The sequence below is a fragment of the Orcinus orca genome, chromosome 15 (assembly GCF_937001465.1).
Source record: "Orcinus orca chromosome 15, mOrcOrc1.1, whole genome shotgun sequence".
NCBI classification, from domain to species: domain Eukaryota; kingdom Metazoa; phylum Chordata; class Mammalia; order Artiodactyla; family Delphinidae; genus Orcinus; species Orcinus orca.
Genome location: NC_064573.1, coordinates 79,393,723 through 79,408,561, shown reverse-complemented (window position 1 = coordinate 79,408,561; position 14,839 = coordinate 79,393,723). Strand labels below are relative to the sequence as shown.

At 46.5% G+C, this 14,839-nt stretch overlaps 1 protein-coding gene across 18 annotated transcripts in view; it reads right to left on the bottom strand.

Moving 5' to 3' along the window:
• Positions 1–14,839, bottom strand: part of CCDC60 (coiled-coil domain containing 60) — a 275,404-nt gene that overhangs the window by 244,866 nt on the left and 15,699 nt on the right. For 9 of the 18 annotated variants that reach the window (XR_007471770.1, XM_049698202.1, XM_049698206.1 and 6 more), the window contains exons 2-3: positions 10,748–10,843; positions 3,810–3,984 (exon numbers count right to left, since the gene is read on the bottom strand). Coding sequence is in view for 8 of the 18 variants with exons in the window: in XM_049698202.1 (XP_049554159.1) it covers positions 3,810–3,984; positions 10,748–10,843 (271 nt within the window). In the remaining 10 variants the exon portion in view is untranslated. Of the gene's footprint in view, positions 1–3,809; positions 3,985–10,747; positions 10,844–14,839 lie in introns of those variants that run through there. The other 9 variants (XM_033399986.2, XM_033399990.2, XM_049698205.1 and 6 more) reach the window with 3 other exon arrangements.

The window sequence follows — 14,839 nt, the reverse complement described above, 5'->3', positions numbered from 1 at the left end:
AGAGGACACGGGTTCGAGCCCTGGTCCGGGAAGATCCCACATGCTGGGGAGCAACTAAGCCCGTGCGCCACAGCTACTGAGCCTGTGAGCCTAGAGCCTGTGTTTTGCAAGAAGAGAAGCCACAGCAATGAGAAGCCCACGCACCGCAAGGAAGAGTAGCCCCTGCTCACTGCAGCTAGAGAAAGCCCACGTGCAACAGCGAAGACACAACACAGCCAAAAAACAAAACAAAACAAAACCAAAAAAACCGTGGCACTAGTAAACCCATTGCTTCTGCTCACATTCCATTGGTTAATTCCATCTTGCCCCAGGGGAGGCTGGGAAATGTAGTCCCCAGCCAAGCAGCCATGTGCTCAGCTATTACTATGGAAGAAGGGGAGGATGGAAATTGTAAGAAAACTGGCCGTTATCTACTGCAGTCTTGAACCTGGGCTAAGCCACCATAGTTTCTTACTGGATTGTTGTAATAGTCTCCCAACTGCACCCTTGGTCCCTTCATTCTATTGTTTTTTTTCCCCCTCCATAGATTTCTTAACCTATTAAACACATTTTTTGACTACTATGCTCACCCAGCTTTGAATTTGTATTATCACACAAAAAATTGTATCTTAGTTTTTGACTTTCAGTCTATTCTGAAAGCAACATCGGGAAGTGCTGCAAAAAGTTATTCACTGCTCAAAATGCTCCAGGGGCCTCCCATACGCTCTGAGTAAAAGCCAGAGTCTTTGGAACTGTTTGCCAAGCCCTGTATGATTTCCAATCCCCAACCACTTCCGACCTCACCTCCTCTCACAGGCCCCCTTGCTTACTACCTCCAGCTACACTAGTCTCTGTCCTCCTCTAACATGCCAGGCGCGCTCTCACTTCAGGGCCTTTGCACTTGCCGAATCCTCTGCCTGAACCACTCTTTCGCAAGACATACATGTGGCTCATCCTGCTACTTTCTCATCCAGGCCTTCCCTGACTCCACCCCGTTTAAAATAGCAATTTTACCTCCTGATATACATGAATGATGTGTGTGTGTGTGTGTATACATGTGTAAGTGTATGGTTTTTTATTGTCCTTTTCACCCATTGGAAATGTAAGCTCCAGGGATGGGGATTTCACATGTGTGGGTGTTCATATGCATATCTGCAAAAACTGTTAACCTCCTTCCTACTAATGACAGACTGTCCTGGGCCCAGGCAAGGAGGTAACAGTGAATAAAAGAGCCCCCAGTCTCTAGCCTCCTGGAGCTTATCTTTTGGTGGAGGAAGACAGACCACACACTGCATGAACAAATATTAAATATGATCATTTCTGAAGGTGATAATTGTTATGGAAAATAACCTGGGGTGAGTTGTTGATGAGTGATGGGGGAGGAGGGAAACTTCTCTAGCTAAAATCATCAGGAAAGGTCTTTCTGAGGAGGTGACATTTGAGTTGAGACCTGAGTGATACGAAGGAGCCAGCTGGGGCTTCCCTGCTGGTCCAGCGGTTTGGTTAAGACTCTGCGCTTCCACTGCAGGGGGCCCGGGTTCGATCCCTGGTCGGGGAACTAATCTTCTACTGCCGCGAGGTGTGGCCAAAAAAAAAAAAAAGAAAAGAAAAGGAACCAGCTGTGCAAAGTGCTGGGAACAGTATTTCAGGCAGAGGAAACAGCAGGTGCAAAGTCCATGAATGGGACTGGTGTATTCAATGGAAAGAAAAGCAGGGACGTTTGAGCAACGGAAGCACCAGGGATCATAGGAGAGATGAGGGTGGGAGGGAGGCGGCCAGTAGCCAGTAGCCAACCAGTGCTGCCTACTGAGCGCTCGCAATATGGCAATTCCCAATTGAGACGTGTCATAATGGCAAACCACACACCAGATTTCAGAGATCTCGTATTCAAAAAAGAATGTAAACTGTTCATTTTCATATTAATTATACGTTGAAATGGTAATCTTTTTGATATTAGGTTAAATAAATTATTGAAGCTAATAACACTTGAGTTTTTAATTTTTTAATGCACCGCATACATACCCAGCTTGCATTATAGTTCTATCGGGCAGTAACGGAGACTTGCAAGCCTTGTGAGAGTTTGAATATTATTCTAAGTGCAGCAGAAAGCCATAGGGGCATTTTAAATAGAGAAGCAACACGACCGGATCTGTTTAAAAGGATCACTCTGGCTATCGGGTTCCCGAGGAGCAGACTCTGAGACAGAGCAATGTGTAGGGAATTGATTAGGGAGTGTTCCTGGGATCCACACTCGGGGAAGGGAAGGGAAGGAAGCAGGATGGGTAGGAGGGGGAAGATGAGCTGGGCTGCATCCCACCAAAGGGCTCAGCTAACCCCACGGGGAGCTCTGAACGAGGGACAGGGCTTCAGAGTTATTCCAGACTGGGCCACGAGGCTGGGTCTTCATCCTCTTATAATGCCCAGTCTCTATACCAGCTGTCCCGGAAAGGGACGAGGTAGCTCTCACTGAAGCTCAGCCCTCCGTGCTCGAAGGGGGAGCTGGTCCGTGCAGCACAGCACCCACTGCTGGGATTATTCTGTGGGTCAGGGGAGTCGGGAGTCGGAGTGGAAGCAGAGAGACAAGCTGGAAAGATCTGGCAAGGGATGACTCTCCAGGTGGGGGGACCCTAGTGACCAAAGCTGCAGAGGTGGGACGGTACAAGGGGTCGTCAGAGACTACGAAGAGCTAGGCTTCCTTTCAGGGAGCAGTGAGAGAGGAATGCAAATGAAAGTCTGGGCAAGTTTTGCTGTATGTTGGAGACCAGATGCCCCACCCAGGGAATGGAAACTTCCTGGTTCCCTCCCACTTTAGGATTGGCTCCTTAAGGTCCAAAGGAGAAACCAAACAAAAGCATCCTTGGCAACCGGGTGCCTCCCAGCCAGTCCCCGGCTTTCTGACAATCTTGTCACAATATTGATGGAGTGATTAAATTTCGTGCTGAAGAGACTCAAGTCCTAAGTAATGTTCCAAATAGACAGCAACTGTCTGAGATGCTGCCTGCACCTGCCCTGTGTTTCATTAGGGCCCCCAGAGGCGAAACAGAGCCAAGGAAGTGGGAAAAGGTCAGGATCTGAGCGCTCTGCATCCTGCAAGAGGGGCCATTGGGGTCCAGCAGAAAGGGCATTGGACTGGAGCTCCAAAAGCCAAACTTCCGGCCAGGATCAGCAACTCACTGTGTGACTTTGGGCAAGACATTTCCTTCTTTGGGCCCCAGTCACCTAATTTGCAAACCAGTAGGGAAGGGGGAACATTCACTGGTCCCTAATGGCTCTTGAATATTCATAACAGCTTTTTAAATGGAGGACTTATGATGGGCTAAGCACTTTACATAGATTATCTCATTTACTCCCCACAAGAATCCCATGAGGTGAGCACTGTTATGATATTTTACAAAGGAGGAAACTGAAGCTCAGAGAGGTTAAGTAACTTGTTCCAGGTGACACAGCTAAGCGTTGGGTCGGAATTTGAAGGTCAGCCATGGAACTTACCATCTCAATCACTCTGTTTTAGGTTTCTTACCAATGCTCTTAAGGGTCTCAACTATTTTTAACCTTACAGTTTAGGGGAAGATTATTTATTCAGGGTCACTTACCATTAGCTCTGCACTTTGAAATGTCAGTTCGATGGCCAGCTTGCTCTCTCCACCCCTGGGCTGTCTTGCCCTTGGGCTGGAATCATTTGTGGGACTCTGTCGAATTGACTTTGATTGGTACAGTCTCAAGAGGGCCAGGGTTTGGGGCAGACATGGCGGGACATGGGACATTATCCTGATTAGACTTTGCAGGTGCTTTATTGACAAATGTCATCCTGGCGAAAAACCAAAGCTCACCTGCCTCTGGCTCCTCTCGGCCTCCACTCTGATTCTCTGCAGCTGAAGTCCGTGGGAGACAGCCAGGCCCTGGGCTCAGAGGCTGTAGCCAAGGGGAGCTCCATCTCCTGTTCCCTCTCCGCACAGCCAGGTACAGCGGGCGGCCGGCCAGGCATCCGTCAGCACCTGCCAGTTGCTGTGGGAATAAAGGGAATAAAACAAATATAAGAAGCAGGTGGTTCCCTGTGAACCTGGGCAGAGTTCCAGTGTTGGTGAGGATGCAGGGGGAAGGGCACTCATGCTTTCTGGGGTTTGACCACTTGTGTTGAAACTCTGAAAAATGCGCATGCCCTCTCTGACCCCAGCTCAGAGTGCCCTGGCATGCCAGTCTGTCCCCCAAATACCAGTACTCATGCCCCTCCTAACCCAATGGGGTGCCTTGGAGGGACCCTAGGGTCAGAGATGGCTACATAATTTGCAGGTTGCAGTGCAAATAAAAATGCAGGGATCCTTGTCTGTAATTTGTGGAGTCCAGTTCAAGATAAAAGTTCTGTTAAAGATGCTGAAATAGAAAGCTTTTTCCTTTTAAAAAAAAATGGGCATGCCCTTGTTGAGAAAGGGCTCACTGCATATATAAATGTATTTGCATGGAAATGAGACTGCAAGTCTAACCACTGAACGGTGGTTGTTTTTGCATGGTGGGGTTTCAAGGATATATGTTTTTAAATTAATAGATAATTTGGGAGCAGTTTTAGATTTACTGAAAAACTGAGTGGAAAGTACAGAGTTCCCATAAGCCTCTAAGTGTGTGGTGCTGTGTGATGGCGGCAATAATAACTAAGACATGATTGAAACAGGCATCCTGGCTCCACACCCCATTCATGTCTCCTCACCTAGCTGCCTCTCTATTTCCCAGCTATGTGGCCTTGGGCTAGTTTCTTGGTCGCCCAAAGTCTCAGTTTCTGCATCTATAACATGGAAATCACGATAATTCCTAATTCATAAGGTTGAATGAGTGAGGAGGTCAGAGGAAGCTCTTAGCACAGTGCCTGCATCTTGGTAAGATCTGGTGGCCGTTCAAGCAAATTATCTTGCTAGTGAATGTCAGAGCATCTGGAAGCGCACATAGGTGTCAAAAGAAACAAAAACAAAAAGCAATCGTACACGTGGCTGGTCTCAAACAAATGGGGAGTCTGAAGACTGAGGCAAAAATGACATTTTTCCCCTTGAATTCCTTTCAGTCCCTCTAGAATTCCACTCAGATGTGGTCCAGTGGGGTGTGGTCTTTTCTCCCCAGTTTTTCTCCATCTTCTCTCCCTGTGTTCACATTCCCTTGCCTCTTTCTTCTCCTTTCCTCCCATGTCCCAGCTCTATCCTGGATCAGCACAAAAAGTGACAATCTCAAAATTCAAAATTGCCCTTGAAAATCCCTTAAGAGGTGTTATATTGGAGAACTACACATTGTCTTTTTAAAAATTAATTAATTAATTTTTGGCTGTGTTGGGTCTTCATTGCTGCGAGCGGGCTTTCTCTAGTTGTGGCGAGCAGGGGCTACTCTTTGTTGCACACTGCACGGGCTTCTCATTGCAGTGGCTTCTCTTGTTGCGGAGCACGGGCTCTAGGCCCGAGGCCTCAGTAGTGGTGACTTGCGTGCTCTAGAGCGCAGGCTCAGTCGTTGTGGCATGTGGGCTTAGTTGCTCCACGGCATGTGGGATCTTCCCAGACCAGGGCTTGAACCCGTGTCCCCTGCATTGGCAGGCGGATTCTTAACCACTGTGCCACGAGGGAAGTCCCCTACACATTGTCTTTCACTAAGTTTTCCTCCAAAATTGGAGTAGAAGGCTGTTTCTTCGGTTTCTGCTTAGGTTTCATGTTGATCTTGCTCAATATCTGTATCTATATCTATCTATCGAAATATATGTATCTATGTATCTTTAAATTCTAGAACCACCCTCAGTGTGGCAAAGCTGTCCTCAACCCTGAGAAGAAAAGTAGGAAATGACCCCCACAGGGAATTTCATTAGGTCCACGTTTCCCATCTCATGCCTGTCCTGGGGCACATACTCACTGAGTGGAATCAGGGAGCATAACTACGAGCACACTTGTGTTAATACTTCTCTTTCTTTAATCTTAACTTTTTGAGGCTCCCACCACTCCTACTGCATCCATTCTAAGATGCACGCTTTTTCTGATTTTAACATCCCTGAGACCAAGATGCATTTTACAGTTTGCTATCGGCCAACCAGCAGGTGTGATGTAGTTTTACCCCCTGTGCCCAAGCAAACTTGGTCGTAGCTATTCAGATTGTTGTTACTCCAACTGCGTGGCGTACACTGCCGAGCCTCCACATGTCGATTTCATTCTCCACTTAACACGTCTTCAGAGAGATGATGCCATGATACGAGCTGGCATGGAATGGAAAGTTTCTGTGTGCACAGAAAGACCCCCAAGCAGAGCAATGGGCTGGAGATTTGGTAATTGTGAAGCAAACTCCTGTCTTTGAGGGAATGATTCCACTTTCATATCTTCTTGCAAAGTAGCAACCAAATCTTGATGGAACCCCCAAAAGGGAAGAAACCACAGTAGATGACGCTATACTGCATTTTGTCACTGAGATACGTGCAAAAGGGTTCCTTGTCATATACCAAGCCAGGCAACAGAGGTACGAGAAATTGCCAACTCCCTCGAAACAGATGAAGGGAATTTCAAACAAAGGATGGTGTGACCAGTTAAGGTGTTTAAAAAGACTATGAGGGCACTGGGTAGTAACTTAATGGGAAGAGCTTTTTAAAATTTATTTCTTAATTTTACATAAAATAATGATGTACCTTAAACTCGATGATGTTTTACATTTAAGAAAAGCCAGTTGAAGTCAAGGTAGTTAAATATATGGGGTGTGATGTGAATTTAATGATCAATGAACTCTCCCAGTACAACACTGATGTGTTATTATATTTTTAAAACCTCTGACTACTCCCCCTGTCTTTCCAAAGATCTCTCCCAACAAGGGGTAAGGAAAGGGAGAAAAGAAACGCCTTCATTTTGATAGTGAAATATATATGCATGTATTTTAGGAACATGTAACAATACCAGTAAAACAATGCTTACCCATTAATTCAGAAATACTGGTTCTAGGAATTTACCCTCAGAAGAGTGACTGAGTACAAATATTTAGTTACCAGGATGCTTATCTCAGCTTTGTTTATAAGAGTGAAAGATTAGAAACAATTTAGACGAGCATCAGTAGGACGGTGCTTAAATAAATGATAATACATCCAGATAATGGAATACTAGAACAAGCGGACATCAAAAACAGAGTCAATGTTTATCAGCATGGAAGGATACGCATATGATAACAAAGAGGATACAAGCCAAGCTTGAGAGCCCTTCTGCAAAATAATAATAAATGTCTATATATTTAACATATGAATGTTGAAGGGAAAGAAACGAATGAAATGTAAAAGCAGTTATCTCCTTTTCTGAATAGAGGAAATGTGGATGATTTTTATTTTCTTCTGACTTTTCTGATTCTCCTTTCATAAAATATTTTTATGTAGTTAAAAAATAATAAGAGAGGGACTTCCCTGGTGGCGCAGTGGTTAAGAATCCACCTGCCAGTACAGGGGACACGGGTTCGAGACCTGGTCCAGGAAGATCCCACATGCCACAGAGCAACTAAGCCCATGAGCCACAACTACTAAGCCTGTGCTCTAGAGCCCGCGAGCCACAACTACTGAGCCCATGAGCCACAGCTACTGAAGCCCGCGCACCCAGAGCCCGTGCCCTGCAACGAGAGAAGCCACCACGGTGAGAAGCCCACGCAGCACAACGAAGACTAGCCACTGCTCGCCGCAACTAAAGAAAGCCTGTGTGCAGCAATGAAGACGCAAAGCAGCCAAAAATAAATAAATAATAAAATTTAAAAAATAATAAGAGGGGAAAAAAAGGAATTGATGTAGCTCCTGTGAGAAAAATGAGGAAAAGCCGCCCGCTTAGGCTTCCTCTGTGGTGTTTCTGTAGATGTCCACAGGCTTCTGCTCCAGGAATGACTTTTTCTCAGTAGGGGTGTGAATCGTAGAATTCAGAGCAGGGAGGTAGTTACAACTGGAAATGGCTCTGTTACAGACTGAAGGTTTGTGTCCCCCAAAATTCGTATGTTGAAGCAGCACTAACCTCCAGGGTGGCTGCATTTGGAGATGGGGCTTCAAAGGAAGTAATGAAGGTTAAATGAGGTCATAAGGATGGGGCCCTAATCTGATAGGATTAGTGTCCTTACAAGCTCCTTCCCTAGTCACCCCCAGTGCCTGCACCAAGGAAAGCCCAGGTGAGGATGCAGCCAGAAGGCAGCCCTCTGCAAGCCAGGAAGAGTTACACCAGAAACCAAATCTGGGGCACCTTGATCTTGGATTTCCAGTCTCCAGAATTTTGAGGAATAAATACCTGTTGCTTAAACCACCCAGTCTGTACTGTTTTGTTACAGTAGCCTGAGCCTACTATACAGGCTTCCTCCATGGTGAGGGGCTCCAAGCTTCCCATCTGCTACACAAACAATTAGAGGCCTCCCTTATAGGTTGTCTGACTGAGCGAAGGGAGTCAGATGGACCTGGGTACAAATCCTCCTGCCACTACCTGGCTGTGTGAACTTGGGCAAGTCCCTTTACATCTCTAAACTTCAATTTTCTCATTTGTTCAACAGTGGTGAAAGCTGCCTATTTCCCTTATTGGGATGCTGTGAGAATTAAATTGAGGGAATGCATCTGCACCCAACTTGACCAAATCATTCTCCTGCTTAAAAATCTCTTTGGGTGAGACCACATGACATAGATGAGATAATGCCTGCAAAATGCCTGGCACACAGTAGAGGCTCAACAAAGATCAGCTCCCTCATTTCTAAGGATTCTTCATGAATTCATTTATTTATGAGAATAAATTATCTTTCGGGGCCTCAGTTTTCTCACCTGTCAAAGGAGGATACATAAAATAACTATTCGGTTGAACCACATGAAACTGATAATATTTGATTGTTTGGGACCTATGGCAATTTCATAGGGTGCCACCCAATACCTCCTGGGTCTGTGGTAAAGATTTAAAAAAGAGTTAAAACGTGTAAAATGATCGTGAAAAAAAATATGAACCCAAATGATGGCTATGATGACAATTATAAAGATGATGGTGATGATGATGCTTATGGTATAGAAGGCTCTGAGCTATGCCCTGGGGATATTATGGGAGACAAAACACCATTCTAATCCTTAAGAAGCTCACTGTCTAGTTGGGGAGAAAAACAGGTGCGAATGATCCAATGACAGATGCTTTGACATTTATCACCTCTTCCTTGGGGACCATGGACATTAGACAAGATGCCAGAGGGAGCAGAGTGCTGGTGGGTGAGGAGAGTCAGGCAGATGAAGCCAAAAGCGAGGGCAGGTCAGCTTGTTTCAGCTGGAAGGAAGAACACGTTTTAAGATCTGGAGAGAGAGCCTGAGATGTCTTCTAGGTAACCCCACGTCCATTCTGGTTGCCTCTCCCTGAGGCACTGATCCAGGCAGAGATCCTCCTTCTTTTTTTTTTTTTTTTTTTTGCGGTACGTGGGCCTCTCACTATTGTGGCCTCTCCCATTGCGGAGCACAGGCTCCGGACGCGCAGGCTCAGCGGCCATGGCTCACGGGCCCAGCCGCTCCGCGGCATGTGGGATCCTCCCGGACCGGGGCACGAACCCGTGTCCCCTGCATCGGCAGGCGGACTCTCAACCACTGCGCCACCAGGGAAGCCCGAGATCCTCATTCTTGAATCACTATATGACATGCTTGGACCTTCATCCCCTGTGCACCCACAGTATCCTCACGTGGATTCTTTGCTTGAGTCTCTTGCTTAGTGCCCAGTGTGCTCTGGCAAACCGAACTGAGCCTCCTCACTGCCTTGCTTTGCTCTCACTGGCTTCCTTGCCTGGGCTGTCTTCCTGCTGCCCTGCTCCCGGCCCACATGACTCTCCCTCCTCTTGCCTCATAAGGACCATCCTAAGAGATCTTGTCTGTTTCACCCAGAGAATACTCCCATCAGTCTCTTCCCTACCAGGAACTGAGTCCTGTTCCTCATTATAGCCCCAGTGTCCAGCAAAGTGCCTGGCACATAGGAAGCACTCATTAAATATGTGTTGTAGAATGAATGAATGAACGAAGGTGAACGGGCAACATATATTAAGTGCTTGGCACATAACACACCCAGATTCTTCTATCTAATCTGCCTCTACCATTTTATATTTTACAGATGAGGAAAGTAAGGGCTAGAAACATGAAGAGACTTGTCCAAAACTAGAAGTGAATTTTTCAGAATTTTTCAATAATGATCATAAAAGCTGTCACGTATTAAGCTCTTACCATGTGCCAGGCGCTAAGCTCAGCACTTTATGGGATTCTCTCGTGGAATCCTCCATGTAACTCTCTAGAGTTGGACTGAGTTTGACCCTTGTTTACACAAGAGGAAACTAAAGCTCAGAGAGGTTGTTAGTTGCCCAAGGCCACACAGCTGGATTCAAAGCTAGAGTTATGGGGCTTCCCTGGTGGCGCAGTGGTTGCGAGTCCGCCTGCCGATGCAGGGGACACGGGTTCGAGCCCCGGCCCAGTAAGATCCCACATCCCGCGGAGCGGCTGGGCCCGTGAGCCATGGCCGCTGAGCCTGCGCATCCGGAGCCTGTGCTCCGCAACGGGAGAGGCCACAACAGTGAGAGGCCCGCGTACCGGAAAAAAAAAAAAAGCTAGAGTTATGTGTTTGAGTTTTGGCTCTCAGCCCCTTATCCACATTCCGGGAGCATAAATAAATGCTTCTGGGTTAAAAGAGGCTCCTCTCAAAACGTGGGCTGCCCTCAGAGCCCTGAGGATGGGGGTGCCCCAGAGGGTCGAGGGCAGAGCTGGAAGATCAGGGCTCCAGCCAAAGCTGGAGGCGAATCTTGGTGGACTTACCTCCGACCTCCAGGAGGCGCTCCGGACATCTTCCCCAGTGGTCTTTGAGGAGCTTTGGCCAATGCACCGAAAGTCAATTCTATGATGTGAAGATCTCTGAAAACTCAAGTTGCCAACGGCCAATTGCTCAAATTAGCCGACACTGCCAATTTTCCAAAACCTTATTAAGGAGAATTCCTACCGGATGTAGCTAACGAATATGAATACATTCCTCCCGAAGACGGTCAATGACTTACACCCTTAGACATGTGCTAGTTTAATACGCTCAATGATGATATTCGCTGAATTTATACTTCTTGAATATTCTTATCCCCAAATTTATTCAGGATGTTTTAATTATATTCAGAACTTCACTTAAGATATTCAAGAATATATTCTTCATTAGAAGATCGTCATAAGAAAGCTAAAGAGCTCCCATGATATTTCCCTTCAGACAAATTGAGCTTAAAATGCTGCTGAGAATATATTCGCTGAAAACATTCAAGACTCATTTGTTAGCAAGAAAACCATTTTCATATTCATTGAAAATATTCAAGAAAGCTAGTAGTCTTCAAGATATTTTTGGCAAGTTCAGAAAATTGGTGAGTTGACGGCCCAGCTCAGCCAGGTGTTGGTCTGAGGCCTCTTGCGCCAGCATGGGGACACACTCCTCTCAGTTCTGTGGCAGACATGGGACAGGCCAGTCCTTCTAGAAAGCTGTGAGCTGCATTTGGACCCTCAGAGGAGAAGACAACATTGCTGTGTCCCCAAGCACCACCTTGACCCTTTGGTCACCTTCATGAGAGGGAGAAACAGAAGACACGTTTCCAAGGGCTCTGTACGCATGATTTCCCTCAGTCACCCGGAGGACTTGGTTATAAAAATGATCCCTTTTTACTGATGAAGATGCTGAGGCTTAGACAGGTGAAGTTGCGCAAGATCACCTAGTTAGTCAAGGGCAGAGTGGGGATTTGAACTCAGGCAGAGAGAGAATCTGAACTCTAGTGGCTGAATTTCAGAGCCCGGGGTCTTGGCTGGTGGACTGTACATCCTCACACAAAGATGACCTTCTATGAGCTTCACGGAATCAATGAACAAAGAAACTATAGTCAAGGTGGGGACCTGCTAGTGGGGACTGAGTAGATGGGGCTTTGAAGAAGGAAGGAAGCCAGGAGCTACAAGGGAATTTGCTGGCATATCCACTTGGAGATTAGAAGCTGCAGGCAAAGCAGGAGAAGGAGATAGTGGGTCACAAGGACAGGCCCGTTTTCCTTTCTCTGTGCCACGCAGCAACGAGACTAACGGATATTCTGATGACCTACCTGTGTTTTTCACTTGTTCCCCAGTCATGTGATGGCTTAGAGCCCAGATCTGGCTATATTATGTTCCCTGAAACCTTAAAAAAAAAAAAACCTAAGCGCAAAGCGCAGTGGGAGAACAAGGCTAGCCATTGACAGAGATGCTTGCACTGTTTCCCAGCAGCAACCTTAGAGAAGTTTTCCAAAGTATTCCCTTCATTCTTCCTTTTGAGGGGAAAATAATGTTCTTATTTTCTTCTTTATTTTCCAAGTGAGACGCACACCATGTGTACATTGTTGATAAATCAAAAAGTATGTATAAGCTAAACTGAGACAAAAATCACCCACAAATCTTCCTTCCCCTACTTCAAAAACTCCTGGTTAACAGCGGGTGTGTATTTTTCCCCAGGGCTTTTGTTTTTATGCAATTTTTAAATGGGATCATATTACACATGCTATTTTGTAACTTAATTCCTTTAATTTATTATGATCTTATTAATGAAGACAACTTCACATCGTTTTTATTATTGCAGATTTCTGATTGTTGATGATTTATTCCCTGAACCCAAAGAGGTAAGAGATGGAGAAGGCTTTGGGGGCTACTTGGGGAGTTGGCTGTGGGACAAGGTGTCCTCTGACAGGACTTAGGAGGGTTTTGGTGGGTGGGTCTCTGAGGAGGGGCCACCTATGGCTCCCTCCAGCCAGTCAGGGCTCAGGAACTTCCGATGGTAAACATGTGGGGAGATGTTACAATGATCTTCCACAAGTGACAGAACCCTACCTCTGTCAAGTGGGGTAGCTTTGAGAATTGTGTTACATCAGCCTGCAAAGTGCCTGCCCAGCGCCTCTCCCTTGACCCTCTCTACTCCACTGATCTAACACAGACACCTCCACAGACACAGCAGGGTTCTGGAAATCCCTCCCAAGGACGATGGATTTTAGCAGCTTTCGTCCCACCGAGACAGTAGTGTGTTGGCAGGGCACAGCAGAACTTGTCTGGACGGCGTGACCAGGCTCCTCTGAACGGCAGGAACTTAGCTCTGAGGTCACGGTTTCCTGGACCTCAGCATCCTTCCCCTCACCACCGGCTGGCTTTTCCACATCCTCCTCTTCTGCTTCCTGCTTGGTTTCCCTTTCTTATTCCCAGTTGTCTTTTTTTTTCCAGAGTCTAAACACATAGAGAGAAGCTTGATGTGGTGGATGTTACTGCCAGGGGTGGGGAGCTAATGAAACCCTTGGGAGGTGAACTGGGGCTGGACCACCTTGTATTGTTATTTGCTGCTTGAGAATAAATATAAAGAATAGACACCCTTGGAGAAAAGGGAACCCTCCTACACCGTTGGTGGGAATATAAGTTGGTGCAGCCACTAGGGAAAACAGTGTGGATGTTCCTCAGAAAGCTAAAAATAGAACTACCATATGCTCCAGCAATCCCACTCCTGGGCATATACCCAGACAAAACTATAATTCAAAAAGATACATGCATCCCCTCTGTTCATAGCAGCACTATTCACAATAGCCAAGACATGGAAACAACCTGCATGTCCATCAACAGATGAATGGATAAAGAAGATGTGGTACATATATACAATGGAATATTATTACTCAGCCATAAAAAGGAATGAAATAATGCCGTTTGCAGCAACACGGATGCAACTAGCAATGATCATACTAAGTGAAGTAAGTCAGAAAGAGACAGACGAATACCATAGGATATCATTTACATGTCAAATCTGAAATATGACACAAATGAACCTATCTACAATGCAGAAACATACTCACAGACATAGAGAACAGACTTGTGGTTGCCGAGGGGGAGGCGGGTGGGGGAGGGAAGGACTTGGAGTTTGGGATTAGCAGATGCAAACTAGTATATACAGGATGGATAAACAACAAGGTCCTCCTGTATAGCCCAGGGAACTATATTCAATATCCTGTGATAAACCGTAATGGAAAAGAATATGAAAAAGAATGTCTCTATGTGTATAACTGAGTCACTTTGCTGTACAGCAGAGATTGGCACAGCATTGGAAATCAACTACACTTCAATAAAAAAAAAGAATTAATAGACACCCTCAAAGCAGTCATTCCCCTACGCAACAGAGACTCCTCAACAATATTTTATTTTTAGCTAGTTAGTGAGATAATGTATAATAAAAAAACCCCAGTGCCTGGTACATAGTAAGCACTCAATAGATGCTAGCTATTACTATGATTGTGATCCCTTAAAAATGCATAGAGGGGGGCTTCCCTGGTGGCCCAGAGGTTGAGAGTCCGCCTGCTGATGCAGGGGACACGGGTTCGTGTCCCGGTCCGGGAGGATCCCACATGCCGCGGAGCGGCTGGGCCCGTGAGCCATGGCCGCTGAGCCTGCGCGTCCGGAGCCTGTGCTCCGCAACGGGAGAGGCCACAACAGTGAGAGGCCCGCGTACCGCCAAAAAAAAAAAAAAAAAAATGCATAGAGGGGCTTCGCTGGTGGGGCAGTGGTGAAGAATCCACCTGCCAATGCAGGGGACAAGGGTTCGAGGCCTGGTCCGGGAAGATCCCACATGCCGTGGAGCAACTAAGCCCGTGAGCTACAACTAATGAGCCCACGCGCCGCAACTACTGAAGCCTGTGCGCCTAAAGCCTGTGCTCCGCAACAAGAGAAGCCACCGCAATGAGAAGCCTGCACACCGCAATGAAGAGTAGCCCCCGCTCGCCACAACTAGAGAAAGCTCAGGCGCAGCAACGAAGACCCAACACAAGAAGGAAGGAAGGAGGGAAGGAAGGGAGGAAGGGAGGAAGGGAGGAAGGGAGGAAGGGAGGAAGGGAG